The sequence below is a fragment of the Aptenodytes patagonicus genome, chromosome 1, assembly GCF_965638725.1.
Source record: "Aptenodytes patagonicus chromosome 1, bAptPat1.pri.cur, whole genome shotgun sequence".
NCBI lineage: Eukaryota > Metazoa > Chordata > Aves > Sphenisciformes > Spheniscidae > Aptenodytes > Aptenodytes patagonicus.
In genome coordinates, this window is record NC_134949.1 from 167,364,113 (window position 1) to 167,380,335 (window position 16,223).

Sequence of the window (16,223 nt, forward strand, 5' to 3'; positions counted from 1 at the left end):
GGCTGTAAGTTTATTTTTTTTCCTCCAACTCTGTTGAGGCACTCGTAAGTTGCTCTCCTTATATGGGAGAGAAAAAAATTGTAATAGACATACAAAAGAGCACAACGTACCTACTTAATTTCATTTTTGTTTGTTTTGTCAAAATAACTAGTCAAGTGTCAAAGCTACAATATATACCTAAAATATGACTTCATACAAAGAATAGGTGAGTGTATAAAGTCTTACAAAAGTACCTAAATCAGCAATAATTTTCCTCTCTTCCTGCCTTTCAGAGGAGATGCATTACTGTTAAGCTTCACTGAGACTTATCCTTATTATTGTGTTTCTAGCATCCCTTCCCTCTGGCTGGTCAGTACAATGATAACATTTGAAATAGCCCATGCGCTGAAATTATTACCAGCCACTCTTCATGAGCCCCAGAAGATGCAATCACTCTAACGAGCAATCACAGTATCCACTGGTCTCATATGTCCCAGTCCCTAGCAGCTGAAGACCTGCACACCATCTTCATCACTGAGGCCAACAGACACATCCTCCGCTATCTCCTCATCAAGCTGAAGGCTTCCAAAGGAGTACTTATTTCTAGGCATGGGAGAGGAACTCAGCACAATGGGATTTCCAAACACCAGGGGGTGAGTGAAGGGGTTAATGATTTCCGAGTCAGAATCGCTAGATTCTGTCCCACTGCTGGTGGAGCCCTCCATCATCTGGATTCCAGCCATGTGATCCATCATGCCACTGGCATGCAGCGACTGCATGACTGGGCTCTGCTTTGACTGTGCCCCAGCTGGCATACCATTGGCCATCATTTTGCCTTCTGGAGAAGACATCTTAGCCACCCTGTCTCCTTTACGATACCTCTCTGATCTATACTCCTGCCTAGGGGTTGAGGATATCTGGCTCAGGATAAATGGATCTGTAACTGATTTATTGCAGAGATTTGGGATTTTCTGTGCACGAGGCTGTTGAGAACCTGGAGAATATCTGCCATACCCATGGCAGCTACTGGCATGGCTGTCCTCCTCCCCAGTCCTCACCCTGCAGTCATGCCCATTTTCTGAGACATAACCCTGAGAGCCAGTTCTACTCAGGCTCATGTTAGGGCTTGACCCTTTGCTACTGGGAGGCAATGGAGTGGCCAGTGGACTACGGCTCCCTGGCTCTCTAAACATTTCGTCAACCAGTGAGCTGTGCCTTGGCATCCTGGGGCTTCCTCCACTGTAGAAGGAGAGATTAGCTGGGTTATCATCAAGGTACTCTTCAGAGAGATACTGGGAAGACTTTATAGAGGCTGAGGAATCCCTGTATCTAGTTCTATTGCGATTTTCATCTCTATAGTGAATATAGGCACCACTGGTCAAATCACCCTCATAATTGTCATTTGTTTGGGAATATGACCGGGTTATTTGTCCTCTGAGGAGATCATACTCGCTATCTACATCACTGCAGTCAATGAAAGGAATGGAGGTGCTGCTGCCATGAGCAGCCCTGGAAGCTGGACCTGTGCTTGGTTGCTGTGACTGAGGTCTGTTCTGCTGCATCCTGTCCTTAGCAGCCTCCTCTTCTTCCTCCACTGTTGACACCACTGCTCCATCCACCTTTCTGCCTTCCTTTGGGCTCTTCTTCAAGGAAGGGCTCTTGTGCTGTCCAGTGTCTTCTGTTGAAGCCTTCAATTCCTTCCCTTGCCGGCAGCTCTGCACTGCTGCAGCATCATTGTCGTCTCCATAGGCAAAGCTAGAGCTCTGAAAAGATAAAGGAGGGAAGGCAAGGGGGAGACAAAGGGAGAGGGAGGGGTGGGAGGGGAGGGGTTTGGGAGGGAAGGGAGCCAGAAGGAAAAGGCTATGTGTAATTACGCACCAGAATTTTGCACTGCATCTTGCAGCAACATAGGAGTCTCTTGAAAGCGGAAGAGGTAACCCAAGCTTCAAAATGAATTAGAAGAAAAAAAAGACGTCTCTGATCTTAAGAACAGAAAAATACATAAACTAAGCAAGGGAAGAGAAGGCAGACAGAACATGGTGATATGTAAAAAGGGGTATTTGAGGTGTTTCAATGCCCTAAGGCATCCATCAACACTAAGAACATCAACCTGTTCACACTACTCTGAGAAGCTGGAGGGACAAAAAAGATAAACGCGTAAGACAAATTTTGCACAGCCTACTTACATACACTAAAAAAGCCATGTGTGGGCTTTTGAACACTCCATAGTCAATCCCTGGAGCATACTTGCCACTAACTCCTGGGCTGGCTTTTCTGCACACAGAAATATGTTGCATCTGCCCAGTAGCCATGCTCCATCTACCTGAGCTTGTCTTAGCAATATTAAAATGCTAAAAGATATTTGAAATGGGCTGCATTTATAGCATAATTCTCTGAAGTTCTTAGATTTGCAGGAATGAGAGAGCCTGTGAATATCAAAAGGAAGCAATGGAAGGAAGGTGAAGGTGCGTACAGCATTCTTAAATATATTAACCTAGTAGCTTGCTCCTGCCATTTAAGCTCTACCTAATGTAAGGTTAGGTGATTAAAGGTTCGCCTCCACAAACACAGATGAGCACAAATACTGACAGGTGGAGCAACCCCAATAACCTAGTCAGGGAAATGGACCTCCCTGACCTGGCTCCTCTGGGGACTGTCCCAGTAGAGCCATCTGCCCATGGTCTGGGTGTGTCTGGGATGCCAGCAACTTGAGAGACGAGAGCACGTGCATACTGATTGGGTGGGTAGGTCAACGTGCAATTGCTAGCAAACATTAAACTGGACTAGTTGGCGAGTAGGATAAGAGAGTTGGGAGCCAAGTACTGGAGCAGTCATAAGTCAGACCAGACACTGGAAAGACCATGGGGCCTGGAGGTGAATTACTGGTAATGTCATAAGTCTGGACCAGCTATTGGAGAGTCACCTTTGATGTGCATGTGTCTGTGCATGAGGTAACTGGGAACCAGGGTACCCAGCTGTCAGTTAATGGGTAGACTGGGTGTCTAAGATGAATTACTGGAGGTACCCATAGTATGTGCGTGTGTGTGTGTGTGTATAGATCTGAGTACCGACAATTGGAGTGGGTCTGTGAGCCTTGGGGGCTTGTATGTCCAGGTACCAGCCACTGGGCGACCTGAGGATCCAGGGGCCTGCTACTGGATAGACCGAGTGTCTAAGACCAGTTGCAGGAGGGATCCACATCATATACATGTATACTATTTTTAATTAACCAGGACATCCACTAATGAACTTTCATCCTGATCAGCCAAAGAGTGGAACAGGGTGAGGCCACTGGCACTGTTTGTGCTTGTGGGAGTGCTGTTTTCCATTTGTGCTTACCTGTGTGGCTGGCTGTGCGTATATGTGTATATATATTGTATATGTGCATTTATGCAGGTGCCTACTGTGAATACGTGCTCAGCCTTACTACTGGCTGGACCTGGGAACATGCAGCTGCTGCAACCTCACCACTATTGGATTTGCAAACTCCTAACGCGTAACAGCTATTAACATAAGACAAACATATTAGGTATCTACCAGAGATAATAGCTTAAAAGTCCAGAGCTGTATTTTTTCTGAGGAAATAATTCTTCTCCTCCCTGGTTAACACAACAAAACACCCTGTCATGGGCAACCAAGACCCCCCCAGTAAAGGAAAAGAATTAATCTTTTCCCAGATGCAATAACCAGCTACAAGCTAGGACCCCAGAAGTAACACCATGGATTGCAATTTTTCAGATGGTCATTAGTACAGCTCAGACAAGCTCACCATTTCTATTTGTCTGGTTGTCTGGAAGCAACTCTGCTCCATAGTGGAAATGAACCTGTTCTACTTGCAGAATCTAACACTTATGACACCCAGGGCTCCCAGTTAAATGGAAAGTGAGCAGAAAACTATGCTCCTAGAGTTTCAAAACAGCAATCAGTGGAGGGTAATGTAACAAGAAGTGTTTAAAAGACATGATCCAGGGTTTCATCAACATCACTGACTTGTTTTGGCACCTCTGTATGCTGTTCTGAAGGCTGTGCAGTCAGACTCCTGATGGAATGAATCTTGCTGTGTTTCCTGGAGATGAAAGGAAAACCACAGTAAGAAGCCATTTCAGTTTTTTCTACAAACAGGAATCTAGAGACATGCCTCCTTTAAAACAAAACCTTTGAATAGCAGCTTTCATAAAAGTTTGCTCCAAAACAGATTAACATTCGTCCTTTCTGTAAAATTTAAATGCGCTATGTGTTGCAAACCTACCATTGTAAGAAAAGGGAGAGGCACTGAAGCAGAAATGGTCTATCACCGGAACATGAGTCATAAGCAATGAACTGTTGTCATGGTCTTTGTGGCATTTTGGCCATTACTTTCAGCTCACCGTGAGCAAGATGGGTTCAGACAGAACTGGCTCTAGCAAGTTGGAAGCCTTCCCTGGAGACCTCTCCCTTGAGGTTGGCTATACCTATTCCTGTTACTTTCAGTTTTATTCTGAGGTGAGTATGTCTATTCACATACGTTAACCGCATCCCACCGAAAAGGGTACAAATCAATATGGGAGGAAGTTACCTGTGATGGTAGGACACTCACTGATGAAAAAAAGATTGAAGACTATTGATTTTAAGTAAACTATAGGTTATGTCAACTTCTGCCAAAACATCCAGGACCAAGGGGATATTATACAAGTGATAAACTGTCAAACCAGCAAAGAAGGAATTTTTCACTTGAACTGGTGCCAAGATCTTAGAATATAACTAACAGGAAATCACAACTTTTCTTTGATTAAAACATATGGGGATAGTTCATTTATTTCCTCTCACCTTTCAAACTGCACTTTTTTGTGCCCTCCTTCTTTAACGTAGTCAAGAACTTGCTTCTGAGTCCGACCACTGGAAGAAAACCACAGTTAAAATATCAATCTGAGATACTGAATTTGCCACATTTAATACAATATACCACCTGGTCATCATAAACATGTATATGGCCTGCATATGAAGTCACAGCAACCAGAGAAGTATTTGTCACTATCAGCAAAACTCATGTAAGATCATAAGTGGACCTGATCAGATACACACAGATTTTTATCATTTTGCCTGTTACTTACCTCTTTTTTTGCTACAGAGCTACTTTTTGATGCCATTTCAGAACTGCTTAAATTCAGTTGTGTGCCCTTTATAGGGTACTGCATTACTGGGAAGTCACCACAATACAAAGTTAAGCAAGGGTTAAATTTTCCTCTCATGAACAAAGAACATTCCTGAATCCTTTTGAGAGTCAAATACCAGCCTTACCTGGTATCAGTAAGCCCTGCAACCAAGATGAAAACCACTGAAATGCATTTCTTGACTCAGTTGCTAATATGAAACACATCAACTAAACATACATACATTTTCTGCAGAGATTTAGGCCGGAAATCACTCTCTCCCCTTCTGCTACAGGCCATGAAAAAGTAGTGAGAAAGCCCAGCACTTCCTATTGTGCAAAGATACAAACTCCAGAGGAAACTGAGAGCAGTAAAGAAAACCCACACCTCAAGAATGTTCAATAGAGATCTAAATCCTTCCCGTTCATTACAGGCTTTAAACTAACTGAATTACCTCAAGGCCTGGAAAAAGTTACTGAATATATGCAGCACAGCTCACAGGGAGTGGAGGATGTAGCCAAAACCTGCCCTCCAAACCAGGAGGTAAGTTGAATACACCTACAGTCTTCTCTTTACTCGGGCAGAAACTTAACAATTATAGCTTGTTTACCCTAACACAGGTCCTTCCATCTTAATTAATTTACTCTGCAGGCAGGAAACAAAGTGGGAAGAGAGAACGGCCCTATCTACTATCTTCTTGTGCAAGGCGACTAGAGTGTACAGTTTATCTCAGCAAAGAGGGTTTCTGGCTGTTCAGCTTGTATCAGCTTCACAAACAAAATAAACTGTACAAATAAAAGGATTTCCCCCTCCGCATACACAATGAGGCTTCTGCCAGTGTACAAAAAAACCCAATAACCCAACTATTAAAAACCTGTTGTCCTGGTTTCGGCAGGGATAGAGTTAATTTCCTTCCTAGTAGCTGGTACAGTGCTGTGTTTTGGATTTAAGATGAGAATAATGTTGATAACACACCGATGTTTTAGTTGTTGCTAAGTAGTGCTTACACGAGTCAAGGACTTCTCAGCTTCCCATGCTCTACCCACTGAGAAGGCTGGAGGTGCACAAGAAGCTGGGAGGGGGCACAGCCAAACTGGCCAAAGGGACATTCCATACCGTGTGACGTCATGCTCAGTACATAAACCGGGAAAAGCTGGCCGGGGGGGCCGCTGCTCGGGGACTGGCTGGGCATCGGTCGGCGGGTGGTGAGCAATTGTACTGTGCATCACTTGCTTTGTGTATTATTATTATTACATTATTATTATTATTTTATTTCAATTATTAAACTGTTTTTATCTCAACCCACGAGTTTTCTCACTTTTACTCTTCCAATTCTCTTCCCCATCCCACTGGGGCGGGGGGGAGTGAGCGAGCGGCTGTGTGGTGCTCAGTTGCCAACTGAGGTTAAACCATGACACCTGTCTACAGCTCTAAAAATATTGCAGGTAGACTTGGTCTTAGCATAAGTGGTCATCTCACACAAACCCTTTGCAAGCATAAAGGTCTCAGCATAAAGACAAGCCATTGCTTTTAACTGCATAGAGGTGGGTTTACTACAGGAACATGCAACAAAAATACAAATCTCTACTCTGATACATAGGAAAGATCCCATCCTAGAAGCAGAGGATCCAAAGAGTGCCAAAAAGTTGCTAGGTAGTGCTGCTTAGGACACAGGTGGATTTTCTTATGTGAAACCAGCTGGAACCTATATAGTTTATATCTTATCTCCAGAAAGCTACTTTGCAACAGCTACTACAAAATGAATGCAGGCTTTTTCCCTACTGTGTTCTTTGCACTGTTCTGGCTGAGAAGATGCAATGGAAAATATAAAGGAGCAAACTACAATGTAAAAAAGGGAAGCTGAAAATAATACCTTTAATCCTAGATCATTATGGATGTGATTTTGAAATGGGGAGGTAACAAAGGTGGAAAGAAGAATGCAGGTCTTACCTGAATCTAAATGATGAACCTCTAGAAAAAAGAACAGGTTTAGGCTTTGGTTTAGGTTCCTCAAAAAGCCTGAAAAAGGCATGATGCTCCACACAGATCTTCCAGAAAGACTTGCAAAAATCTCGACTTGCCATAAGGAATTCCAGGGTGTCCTGGAACGAACTCTGAAAATTGAGATAGCATTTGCAATGTAAGCAAGCAAGCAACATACATTACAGAGATGCATTGACGAAACAGGTGCTATGCTACAAAAAAAAGCTTTCTCCCAACTCATTTGCTTTCAGGCTTAACAGGCCCTATCCTTCCCACTTTGAGACATCACTGATCTGCCTGGCAGTATCAGAGCTATTGCTCAAACTTCCTTTCATTGACAAGTATGAGAGAGATAAAGCAGCGGTCTTAACATTAATGAGAAGAGGTGGTTTATGCTGTAACTTAAGAATTGATGATATAGTACCAGAGTCGCAGCCAGAAGATGACTCTGACATTCAGTTTACATCTCCTTTGCTGGGACTGCTCACCTGAGATGCCAGGCTGATGTGTGCAATACCAACAGTGAACATAAGCAATTAATTAAAAAAAAAAATCTTCTTGAGGTGATAAAAACTTATGTTTGATCTGTGAGTAGAAATTTACCAAATAACCTTTTGTCAACTTCATCAATTCCTGACAAGGACTTACATTCACATCAGGCCGTAGTTTGATAAGAAAACGTTTCCTCTTGAAGCTCAGCTTTCGAACCTTAGCCCAGTTGAAGGCATTGATCTTGGTGTGACCCTGCAGAGAACAAAGCCAGCAGAGTTTAAGCATTCCAGATCTGAATGGAGAAATCTAAACCACTGAAGAAAGCTTGTCATAAATTAATCATCTATTCACTTAACTTGAAATTATGATATTTCTTATCATTCATCCTCTGATAATGCAAACCATAATCATCTGGTGTTGTGACTGAAGGCAGGTACTTATGGTTAAACTCTTGCATATTTATAGGACTAGGTATACTGAGTTGATGTGAAAGTATCTGACCCAGTATCACTGCACAAAACAGGATGGCCCAGCTTTTGCCCAGATGATGTTATCTTGTTCCACTGTGCAGAGACTGATTTTCAGTGGACTAAGTGACCTCCCAGAGGTGCCTCCTTCTCTTTCTACCAGCCACGGAGAATGCAGGGAATCCAGACACCTAACATGGTCACCTCACTTTGATGGGGTAGATTTCTTTCCTCTTTGTCTGTCTACAGGGCAAAATAAACACCCCTTTAAATATCACTTAACTGGGGGGAAAAAAACCAGCAACTGAAAGTTTTGTATTGGAAGTGCAAAATACTGTGAGTATTTTGACCTTTCATAGGGAGCAACAGAAGTAAAAGGAACCTAAATAAATTACTTGTCTCTGAAGAGTCACAAAATGACAAAAAGTCCCCCAAAAAAGCAATCAAAAACCAGAAGCAAACAGGAAGTCTGAGAGAAATTATCTTCAAAATACAATTCCCAGCCACTGCCTCATTAGTCCCTACTCCCCAGAATTCTTGTTCTTAATCTGTGTTAGAAGGAATTGGAGGTATTATTTTAAAATATGTATTACAGTAGTTTGTTCAGTAAAGACTTCAATACAAACATGCCTACAGCACAGCACAGAAGTTTCAGAGAGCTACTACAGGATTGCTAAATGCAGAAACCCACGTTGATTTGGGTGCTGTCACCAGACGGATGTAGGAGTAATGACAGTATGATGATCTCTGCTAAGTCAACCTGCTGTCTAAGAATCACATAATTAATCTTCCTTAGAATATTCAGCAGCACTGACACCGATTTCTAAATAAATGGCAGGCTTTAAAGTAAGTCTGAGTACTGCTTATGCCATTTGTGAGTGAACCTTTATTTTCCTTGAGGTCATTCTAATGAGGTCTTCATATTTCAATTTCTCTCAGTTATATCCAAAATAAAAAGATGAACTTAAGGCTCTTGCCCTGTGAAGTGCTTGAAGGCAGCCCTAAGCCTACTGCCAGATGCCAATTGCTGGGCAGCCTCCAGCAGGTCAGAGCCTGACTTCCTTTTCAGCATTCAGTCTTGGAGCTTGATCCAGCAAAATTTCCAAGTTCTTCTGAAAATTCAAAAAAACCCTGTTTTGAAAGTCCCAAACACACTAGGACAAGAAGAGATGACTGAGTTGTAGAGCTTTACAAATCAGGCCTTGGGCCTTCAACCAGCAGCTACATCTTTACGGAAGGATCCCAGCTGTCTGCTGGGACTCGGTGAGGTCCGTGCTGTTTTGTGTGGACACATACTTTCAGCTGTAAGACAGTCTTAATTTATAAGGCTTTGCAATTCATTAATTCAGCTGATGAAAATACTGTGGGGGAGCAGGGGAAGGGCCTGAACATAGAATTATTTGAGTTATGTGCATTTCTAACAACATCCTGGTGCTCTCATGCTTCAAGCTATGCTTCAGTTTTGGGGTTTTACTAGCAACCCATTTAGTTGAGCAGGTTTGGTTGTTTTTTTTTTTTTAAATTTAGATCTCAGAGCATTTGGGTCAGACATTTCTGGGTTTTTTTGTTGCTGCTGTTTTTCTTAATGAAAGGACTCTGAGTACTTTATAAGGTTGGAAACACCAGTATTTTAACTGAAGTCAAAAAGTTAAAATGAATAGTCTTTTCCGACAATTGTAAAAACGGACATTTTAAAGAACAGTTTACTTACTGTTTTTAACACACAGTGAGGTAAGTAGCATTTTGGATGCTAGTAGACATAAGTTCATCTGAAGTGAAAGCAGTTTACACCAGCTGACTATCTGTACCTTCACAACTGTAAAAGCCCAATTTTTTATTTACCTAAGGGGAACTGCAGAACAAGAATTTGATAAATTTACTAATGATGCTTCACGAACATTTACTAGGCTGACTGGGGTAGGATAGGAAAGAAATGTAAGGAAAATACTTTGGATCTTTTAGGGAAACAAGTAAGATTCATGGATTCAGCAAAGGTAGAATGGTCAAGGCTGGTCAATAAAATGGTAGAAACTGACAAAGTAATGCTATGGAGAGCTTACATTCACTTCCTACATCCTTCTCCATGTACTCCAGTTGTCTGTTGTTTTATTTGTCCCTGCTTCACACCCATTTATTATGCACTATGCCTACAAGACCTACCTGCTCCTATATGTAGGAGGTGTCAGCATGACTAACTTGCAAATTGTGAGCTGTGGATCAGTTTGCATCTTGAACAGCACATTGTGGCTGCAGATAGAGTTCTACCCTGTGCATGCAAACAAGGTAAGAGTCCCTGGAAGTGAAGGACCTAACGCAGCTATAAAAGGTTTAAGGTCATTGTTAGAAAAAAATTGGAAGTTCCTGAATTTTCCCAGCCAAATTCTTTTAGACATGGTTGAGGTCCTGAATTCTTATCGCTGTAAGAAATCTCTCTGCTTTATAAAGTACCAAGTCATGTCCTGAGCAGCTCTAACCTGAAACACCAGAATGCCTGTGTTGGCAACGGCCAGGTTGATTTTTGTCCCTTCCCTGTCCTTGGCTGGATGCAAGCGTATTCCATACATCTCCAGCCGACGGGCAATCTCCAAAAGCTGGAAGTCAGACTCTGCTGGTGTCTGTCCCCTTGAGAAAGAAAACAGAGAAGACACACAAATTCTTCACACCTTTTAATAGAGATCAACAGGTCCTCCAGAGAACAAAGAGGCATTTCATCAAAGAGACTGAAACCTGTCAGAGGTATAATAGCCGTATGGTTTTTCTATGTCCCCAGATTTATATCAGCTAGAACAATAACTTTATCTTAGTCTAAACCAATACCAAAGAATCCACAGATTTTACAGTCTATTAGAAATTTTGATCACTCCAATTCTGAGACACCTGATACAGCTAGATGTTGAACCATTAACAGAATTCACTACCTCTCTTTGTATTTTCCATTGGAAAAACATGCTATATTCCTTATAAAAAAAAAAATCATAAACAGAAGTTTGTAAGGATGTTGTTCATTGTGAAAGTGAATGCAATACCAAAATGAAGTAAAACAGAAGACATGGAAACTTCAACATAAATGTTGGGAACCCACAAGCACTAAATTAATCATGATGAAATTATGCAAAAGTTCTGATTACTACTGCTATAAAACTCCCTACCACTCACATCTGATTCAATGTAGCTCAAAATGAAATTGTTCAAGTCTTGACATGTTCTCAACAGCAAAAAAATACCTTTCTATGCCTTATTTGTAATTCTTTTAACCATCTTCTTACTACTAGTCTTTTCTCCAGGCCTTAGGATACCAATTTGCATCATCATCTTGAATCCTATTCCCCCAAATCCCTAATTCTGCAAGCACTTTGTGCTCTTCCTAAAACTGTCATTAAACCCCTTCTTCACCCATCTCTAAATACAGCATGGAAAGGTGAAAAAGCAACATTCAATGTCCTTGAAATCAAAAAGACTGCTGTCAGAAATGCCTGACTGATCAGTCATCATTTGCAATCGTACCTGCATGCACAAAATCAGCAGTGAAGCATTTTGTACGAAATAGACTGTAAAATAATGGCATGCTTGAAGGAATATCAAAATCAATTGCTCTTTAAACATCTTGTTATGATGATGGGAGAAAGGCAGGAGAAACCTTCAGGAAATTCATTGAACGTTTTTTGAGAAGTAACCTTTGAGAAACTCAGAGGTCCAAATCTCTTTTGCACTTATGATCTAGCATATATTTACAGTCAGAACTACTCTAAAGGAAAAGAAGGCAAATAACAAGAACAAAAAAGTCTTACATGTGACTACGGTGAAATTCCATGATTTTGTCTTCTAGTGCTTCTTGCTGAGGTATATACTTGTTCTTCGCTAAGTGTTCACGATCTATGGTTTCATCAAAATCCCCAATCTCAGCTATGGAGAATTTTAAGAAAAGTCTATTAAAACACTGTATTAAATCTGAATTATTTGGGCAATCCAAAAGGTGCAGACAGCTGGGAAGAGGGCAGAGAAGCAAACATAGTTTCTTGCAAGCTGTGTCATGGTTTTATGATTCAGATTCCCACTATGTTATCTTCCACACATTCCTCCCTTCTCCTCTGTGTTGGTATCTGATACATGAGAAGCAGCGCAAGGATTCCTCCCAGCCACCACAACCAAGTAAGTAGCTGTTGGATGTCAACTGAACAAATGAAGCCATCACAGCGCTCCCTTGACTTGTGTGCGGGATAAGGGGGAGAGGCGACAGGGACGACTGCACTAATTCAGCAGAACTCATCCATCTCTCTCACAGGCATGGTGGTGCTCAGGTGCCTTTCCCTGGAGCAGCCAAGCACAAGCCTCCTCCCCAGGCCCATGCCCCACACTGTAATCTTCGGGGTAAAATCTGAAAAGAGATGGGTTTGTTTGCTTGTTTGAATGCAGGCATGTATTTCACCTCATGGGGTTATGAAACATTTGTCTTCCTCTAATTTTGCAGCAGTTTGAGACACATTCTGTCTCCCTCCTCCTCAAAGTTGCTCCCATCTGCTGCAGTTATTCAACACTGTGTGTGCAACAGTATGTCACACCCACCTTCCATTCTGCAGCCCATTCAGTGAGATTTCCTTTTTTTTTTTTTTTTTTGGGGGGGGGGGTAGACAATCTATGTGTGGGTCCCAGATTACTATCTTGTTGCCTACTATTCTTGGAATGCCTCTGAAAATCTTGCTATTAGCTTTTTCACTGAACAGCGTAGCAGCCTCTGCCTGCAAACCTGCTGGAATAATAGCAACAACGCTACAACAAAGGCTGCTACCTTAATAATGTCAGTGAAATTACAACGCAGCGCCCTCAAATTAAATCCAGGTTGTGGTCAGACACGTTGTTGCACAATTGACATAGGATGTCACAGACCCAAGCTCAGATCCTTGCCTCATCCTCACCTCAGTTCCACCCATATAAATGATCCCTTAATCCAGTTCTGTCCAAAATAAGATAGTTTAGAAAAAACAAAGGTTTCAGATGATGTTTAAAACACTGCGGGTGATTTCTGACAAAAGTTTGCCTGGGATCAGATGTACCTGCAAATGCAGAGGGGGAGCAATAACCTTGTGTAGGCAGGGAAGATGAGGACCAAAGCATCTATGAATGACAGAGCAGTAACCTTTCAACCCAAATTGCCTGCAGCCACACGATGACTTTTTATACTTTGGAGGTCAGAGGTAGAAAAGGGTTGATAACTGAGACTGTCTGACTTCCACCCTCTCCCTCATCCCATTTGCTCTGAACCATTCCTTGAGGCAGTAGAAATACTACAGAATCTTTGAGAATTCTCCTTTGGAAAATGTCCCTCTTGTCCCCATCTCAGAAGCAGCTCCCTCACTCCAGTTTTACTCGCCCCAGAGTCACAAATCTTTAGGGTCCGTTTTCAACCGTAAGTCAAATGACAGGCAAGTTTCTCTTCTTTAATGAAGCCATAAGCCCACCTAGGTTTGCAACACCTCAAATAACACGGGCCTTGATTCTTTAAAATGCAGTTCATACCCTGTACGTCTTTGTACATGGATGGAGTTAAACCACCTTCTGTAGGGCTTTCTTCAGGGCCAAGAGTACAGAAGACTCTTATTTCACCTTTACATGATTTCTATAATGTTCTCTGCATTTGTCAACCGCAAATCCATTATCAAAATTGTCCTCCTGGCTTTCAAGTTACTTCTGAATTTGTTCTCTCTGACCCCATACTCAACAGCTTTTCCTTCTCTCCTTAGCCCTCCTTTTCCACCTTATATGCCTTTCTAGTACCACTCCTGCTAGGAAGAGAGGGAGTTATATCTTGAATAGTCAGCCTCACATATAACTCTTCTTTAAAATCTTCTCGTGTCTTTTAGCCAAAGATTGATTTCCACTGATGCTCCCTTTTTTCTTGTCTTGCAAGTGGATTACACCACGCCGTATTCTGTCTGCATTAGCACTTCTGATATGTCTAATGCTTTGTATTTCAGCTCTTTTCCTTTAATCAGTCCATCTTCTTACTTCACACACTCACTTTACTGCATCATTTGCAGTATCAAAGTGTCCCCTCACTTCTAACACTTTCCACAACGCTTTTAAGGTATTTTTAAATAGAATGTTTCAAATATAAATTTCATTCTGTAATATACATGCTAATTTAACAGAAACCTATTTGCTGTCATATTATGATTTAATATAAATTACAGTCTATAACATTGACATAAGCTTGTATACATAATAGAAGGGCCTCCTGGAATCAGATATCCCCCATAGAAACCGCTCGTAGGCACAGCATCGATAAGTCATACAGTACCTAACCTCCTGCATTCTCAATCTTTCCACTTTGATATCATTACTCTTATCAGATGTAGAGTTTTATTTTTGTTGCAGACAAATAAGTAATTTTTTTTTTGCTACTGCATAATAAGCTAGAGAGAAAATAAATACAAAAGACAGCCATGTGGGTAAGATGCAGCTATAGACTCTTATCAGAGAAAACTTTCACAGAAAAATGTTCATGAGACACAAGATGGATAAATAAATGAGCCCATCGCAAACTTCTAGCAGAGGTTTCTAGCAAACACTGTTACACAAAAAAGGGAGAGGGGGAAAAATCATGAACAGCAAAAACAAGGTCCAGCTTGCAGTCAGGAGATGGCAAGGGGAAGCAGCACTGCAGGTGTACCATGAGGCACAGCATCCCTCTGCCCAAAATGGAAGTTCAGATTTTGTGAATACTGTCTCATTTCTGCATGATGAATCTCTCACCTCTCTTCCTGTCATGATGGAAAAACTCAATTTTTCAGTACAGAAGTATCTTACCTTACTTTCCCCATAAGGAGAGTACTACTTGATTTCTAAAATCCCAGTTCAGAATTACTCAGCACCTCTAGCTCACAGGTAAAGGGGACAAAGAACTAGAAAGATTTCAAATGCATCATGATCATTTCCAGCAACTGAGGAAAATTATTTAATCCAACAGTATAATGCATCTCAGCAGTGTAAGAGCAATCATGGTGATTTGCCATTTTTGCACACTTTGAAATGAATGCTTCTTGCCAGCCTGCACAGGTGTGTCGAGGGAATGGCCAGGTGTTTAACGGAGGAATTTTGAAAAAACACTGAATTAAATTTGAGTTTGACTGTGGGGAGAAGGGAAAGGGACAGCTTGTAAAGGTGAAAGGACATCCTGCATTTTATCCTCTTATGCTGTTCCTTTAGGAAAACAAGCTAGCAGGTGCACTGTGAGCAGACACCAGAGCTGTAGATGGTTCAGTGAAGAACTTAATTGAGTAATCAATAAGAGATAAGACATGAAATAGGATCTCAGTAGAAATCATAAGGAGAATAATGCATATAAAGTATAACAGCTCAAGAGAGGATGATCATGAAGCAATACCTCAAATGAACAGAGACGTCTCTAGGTCTCTCTCTGGGTGAATAGACACCCACATGAGGTTAGGGTGTCCTCTCCCCAACATTTTTCTTTGGTGCACAGACATTTAGTAGGAAAACTCACCCTCTTAGAATGCAGTGTAACAAATAATACTCAATTTCCCCCAAAGGATCAAGACTTTTTTCCTGAGATGAAAGGAAGTTAGAACTAGCTTAACCAAGGAAAGAACTGCAGTTGGTGTGCTGGACACCGTAACGGGAAAAACTAAAAGACACAAAAAGCTCACTAGCCAAGGATTTTCTTTTTTTAAGTCTGTGCTGCAAAAATACTCAGTTTTAAAATGGTATGAGGAATACAGAATTTCAGAGGCTGTTGTACAGCTTCTTATTGCTATTCAGTCACACTGGGCAGTGATGACCATGGCAAATAGAAAACCATGCAATACCTGCCTTTCCAACAGCAACTGATGAGAAACTGCCCTAACACTCAGACTATGACAAAGGATCATGAGATTTATCTATTCATCACTACAGAGCTGCTGAATGTCTTTGTTGACTGAAATTTCCATACAACAGCATTTCAGTGGAAATACACAATACTGAATTGTACAACAATAATTCAAAACAATGGTCTATTACGACCATTATACACACTACTAAGTGTGTTTTCCTAATGTCATTCTCAAGATGAGTATCCATAAAGTCTCAAAATGGAAAACATACGCTGCCTTTCAAGTGATCTGGAAGCTAAAAGAAGCTTTGATGTGATGAACAAAGTTAATATATGATTCTACTG

The 16,223-nt window shown here is 41.4% G+C and overlaps 1 protein-coding gene across 5 annotated transcripts in view; it reads right to left on the minus strand.

The window, feature by feature from the left end:
• FARP1 (FERM, ARH/RhoGEF and pleckstrin domain protein 1) overlaps nucleotides 1–16,223 on the minus strand; it is a 215,737-nt gene that overhangs the window by 46,544 nt on the left and 152,970 nt on the right. For 3 of the 5 annotated variants that reach the window (XM_076361913.1, XM_076361905.1, XM_076361939.1), the window contains 7 exons: nucleotides 11,839–11,953; nucleotides 10,525–10,672; nucleotides 7,740–7,835; nucleotides 7,059–7,222; nucleotides 4,786–4,854; nucleotides 3,970–4,045; nucleotides 1,502–1,742 (listed from right to left, as the gene is read on the minus strand). In XM_076361913.1, coding sequence (XP_076218028.1) covers nucleotides 1,502–1,742; nucleotides 3,970–4,045; nucleotides 4,786–4,854; nucleotides 7,059–7,222; nucleotides 7,740–7,835; nucleotides 10,525–10,672; nucleotides 11,839–11,953 — 909 coding nt within the window. The remainder of the gene's footprint in view (nucleotides 1–1,501; nucleotides 1,743–3,969; nucleotides 4,046–4,785; nucleotides 4,855–7,058; nucleotides 7,223–7,739; nucleotides 7,836–10,524; nucleotides 10,673–11,838; nucleotides 11,954–16,223) is intronic. The other 2 variants (XM_076361931.1, XM_076361921.1) reach the window with 1 other exon arrangement.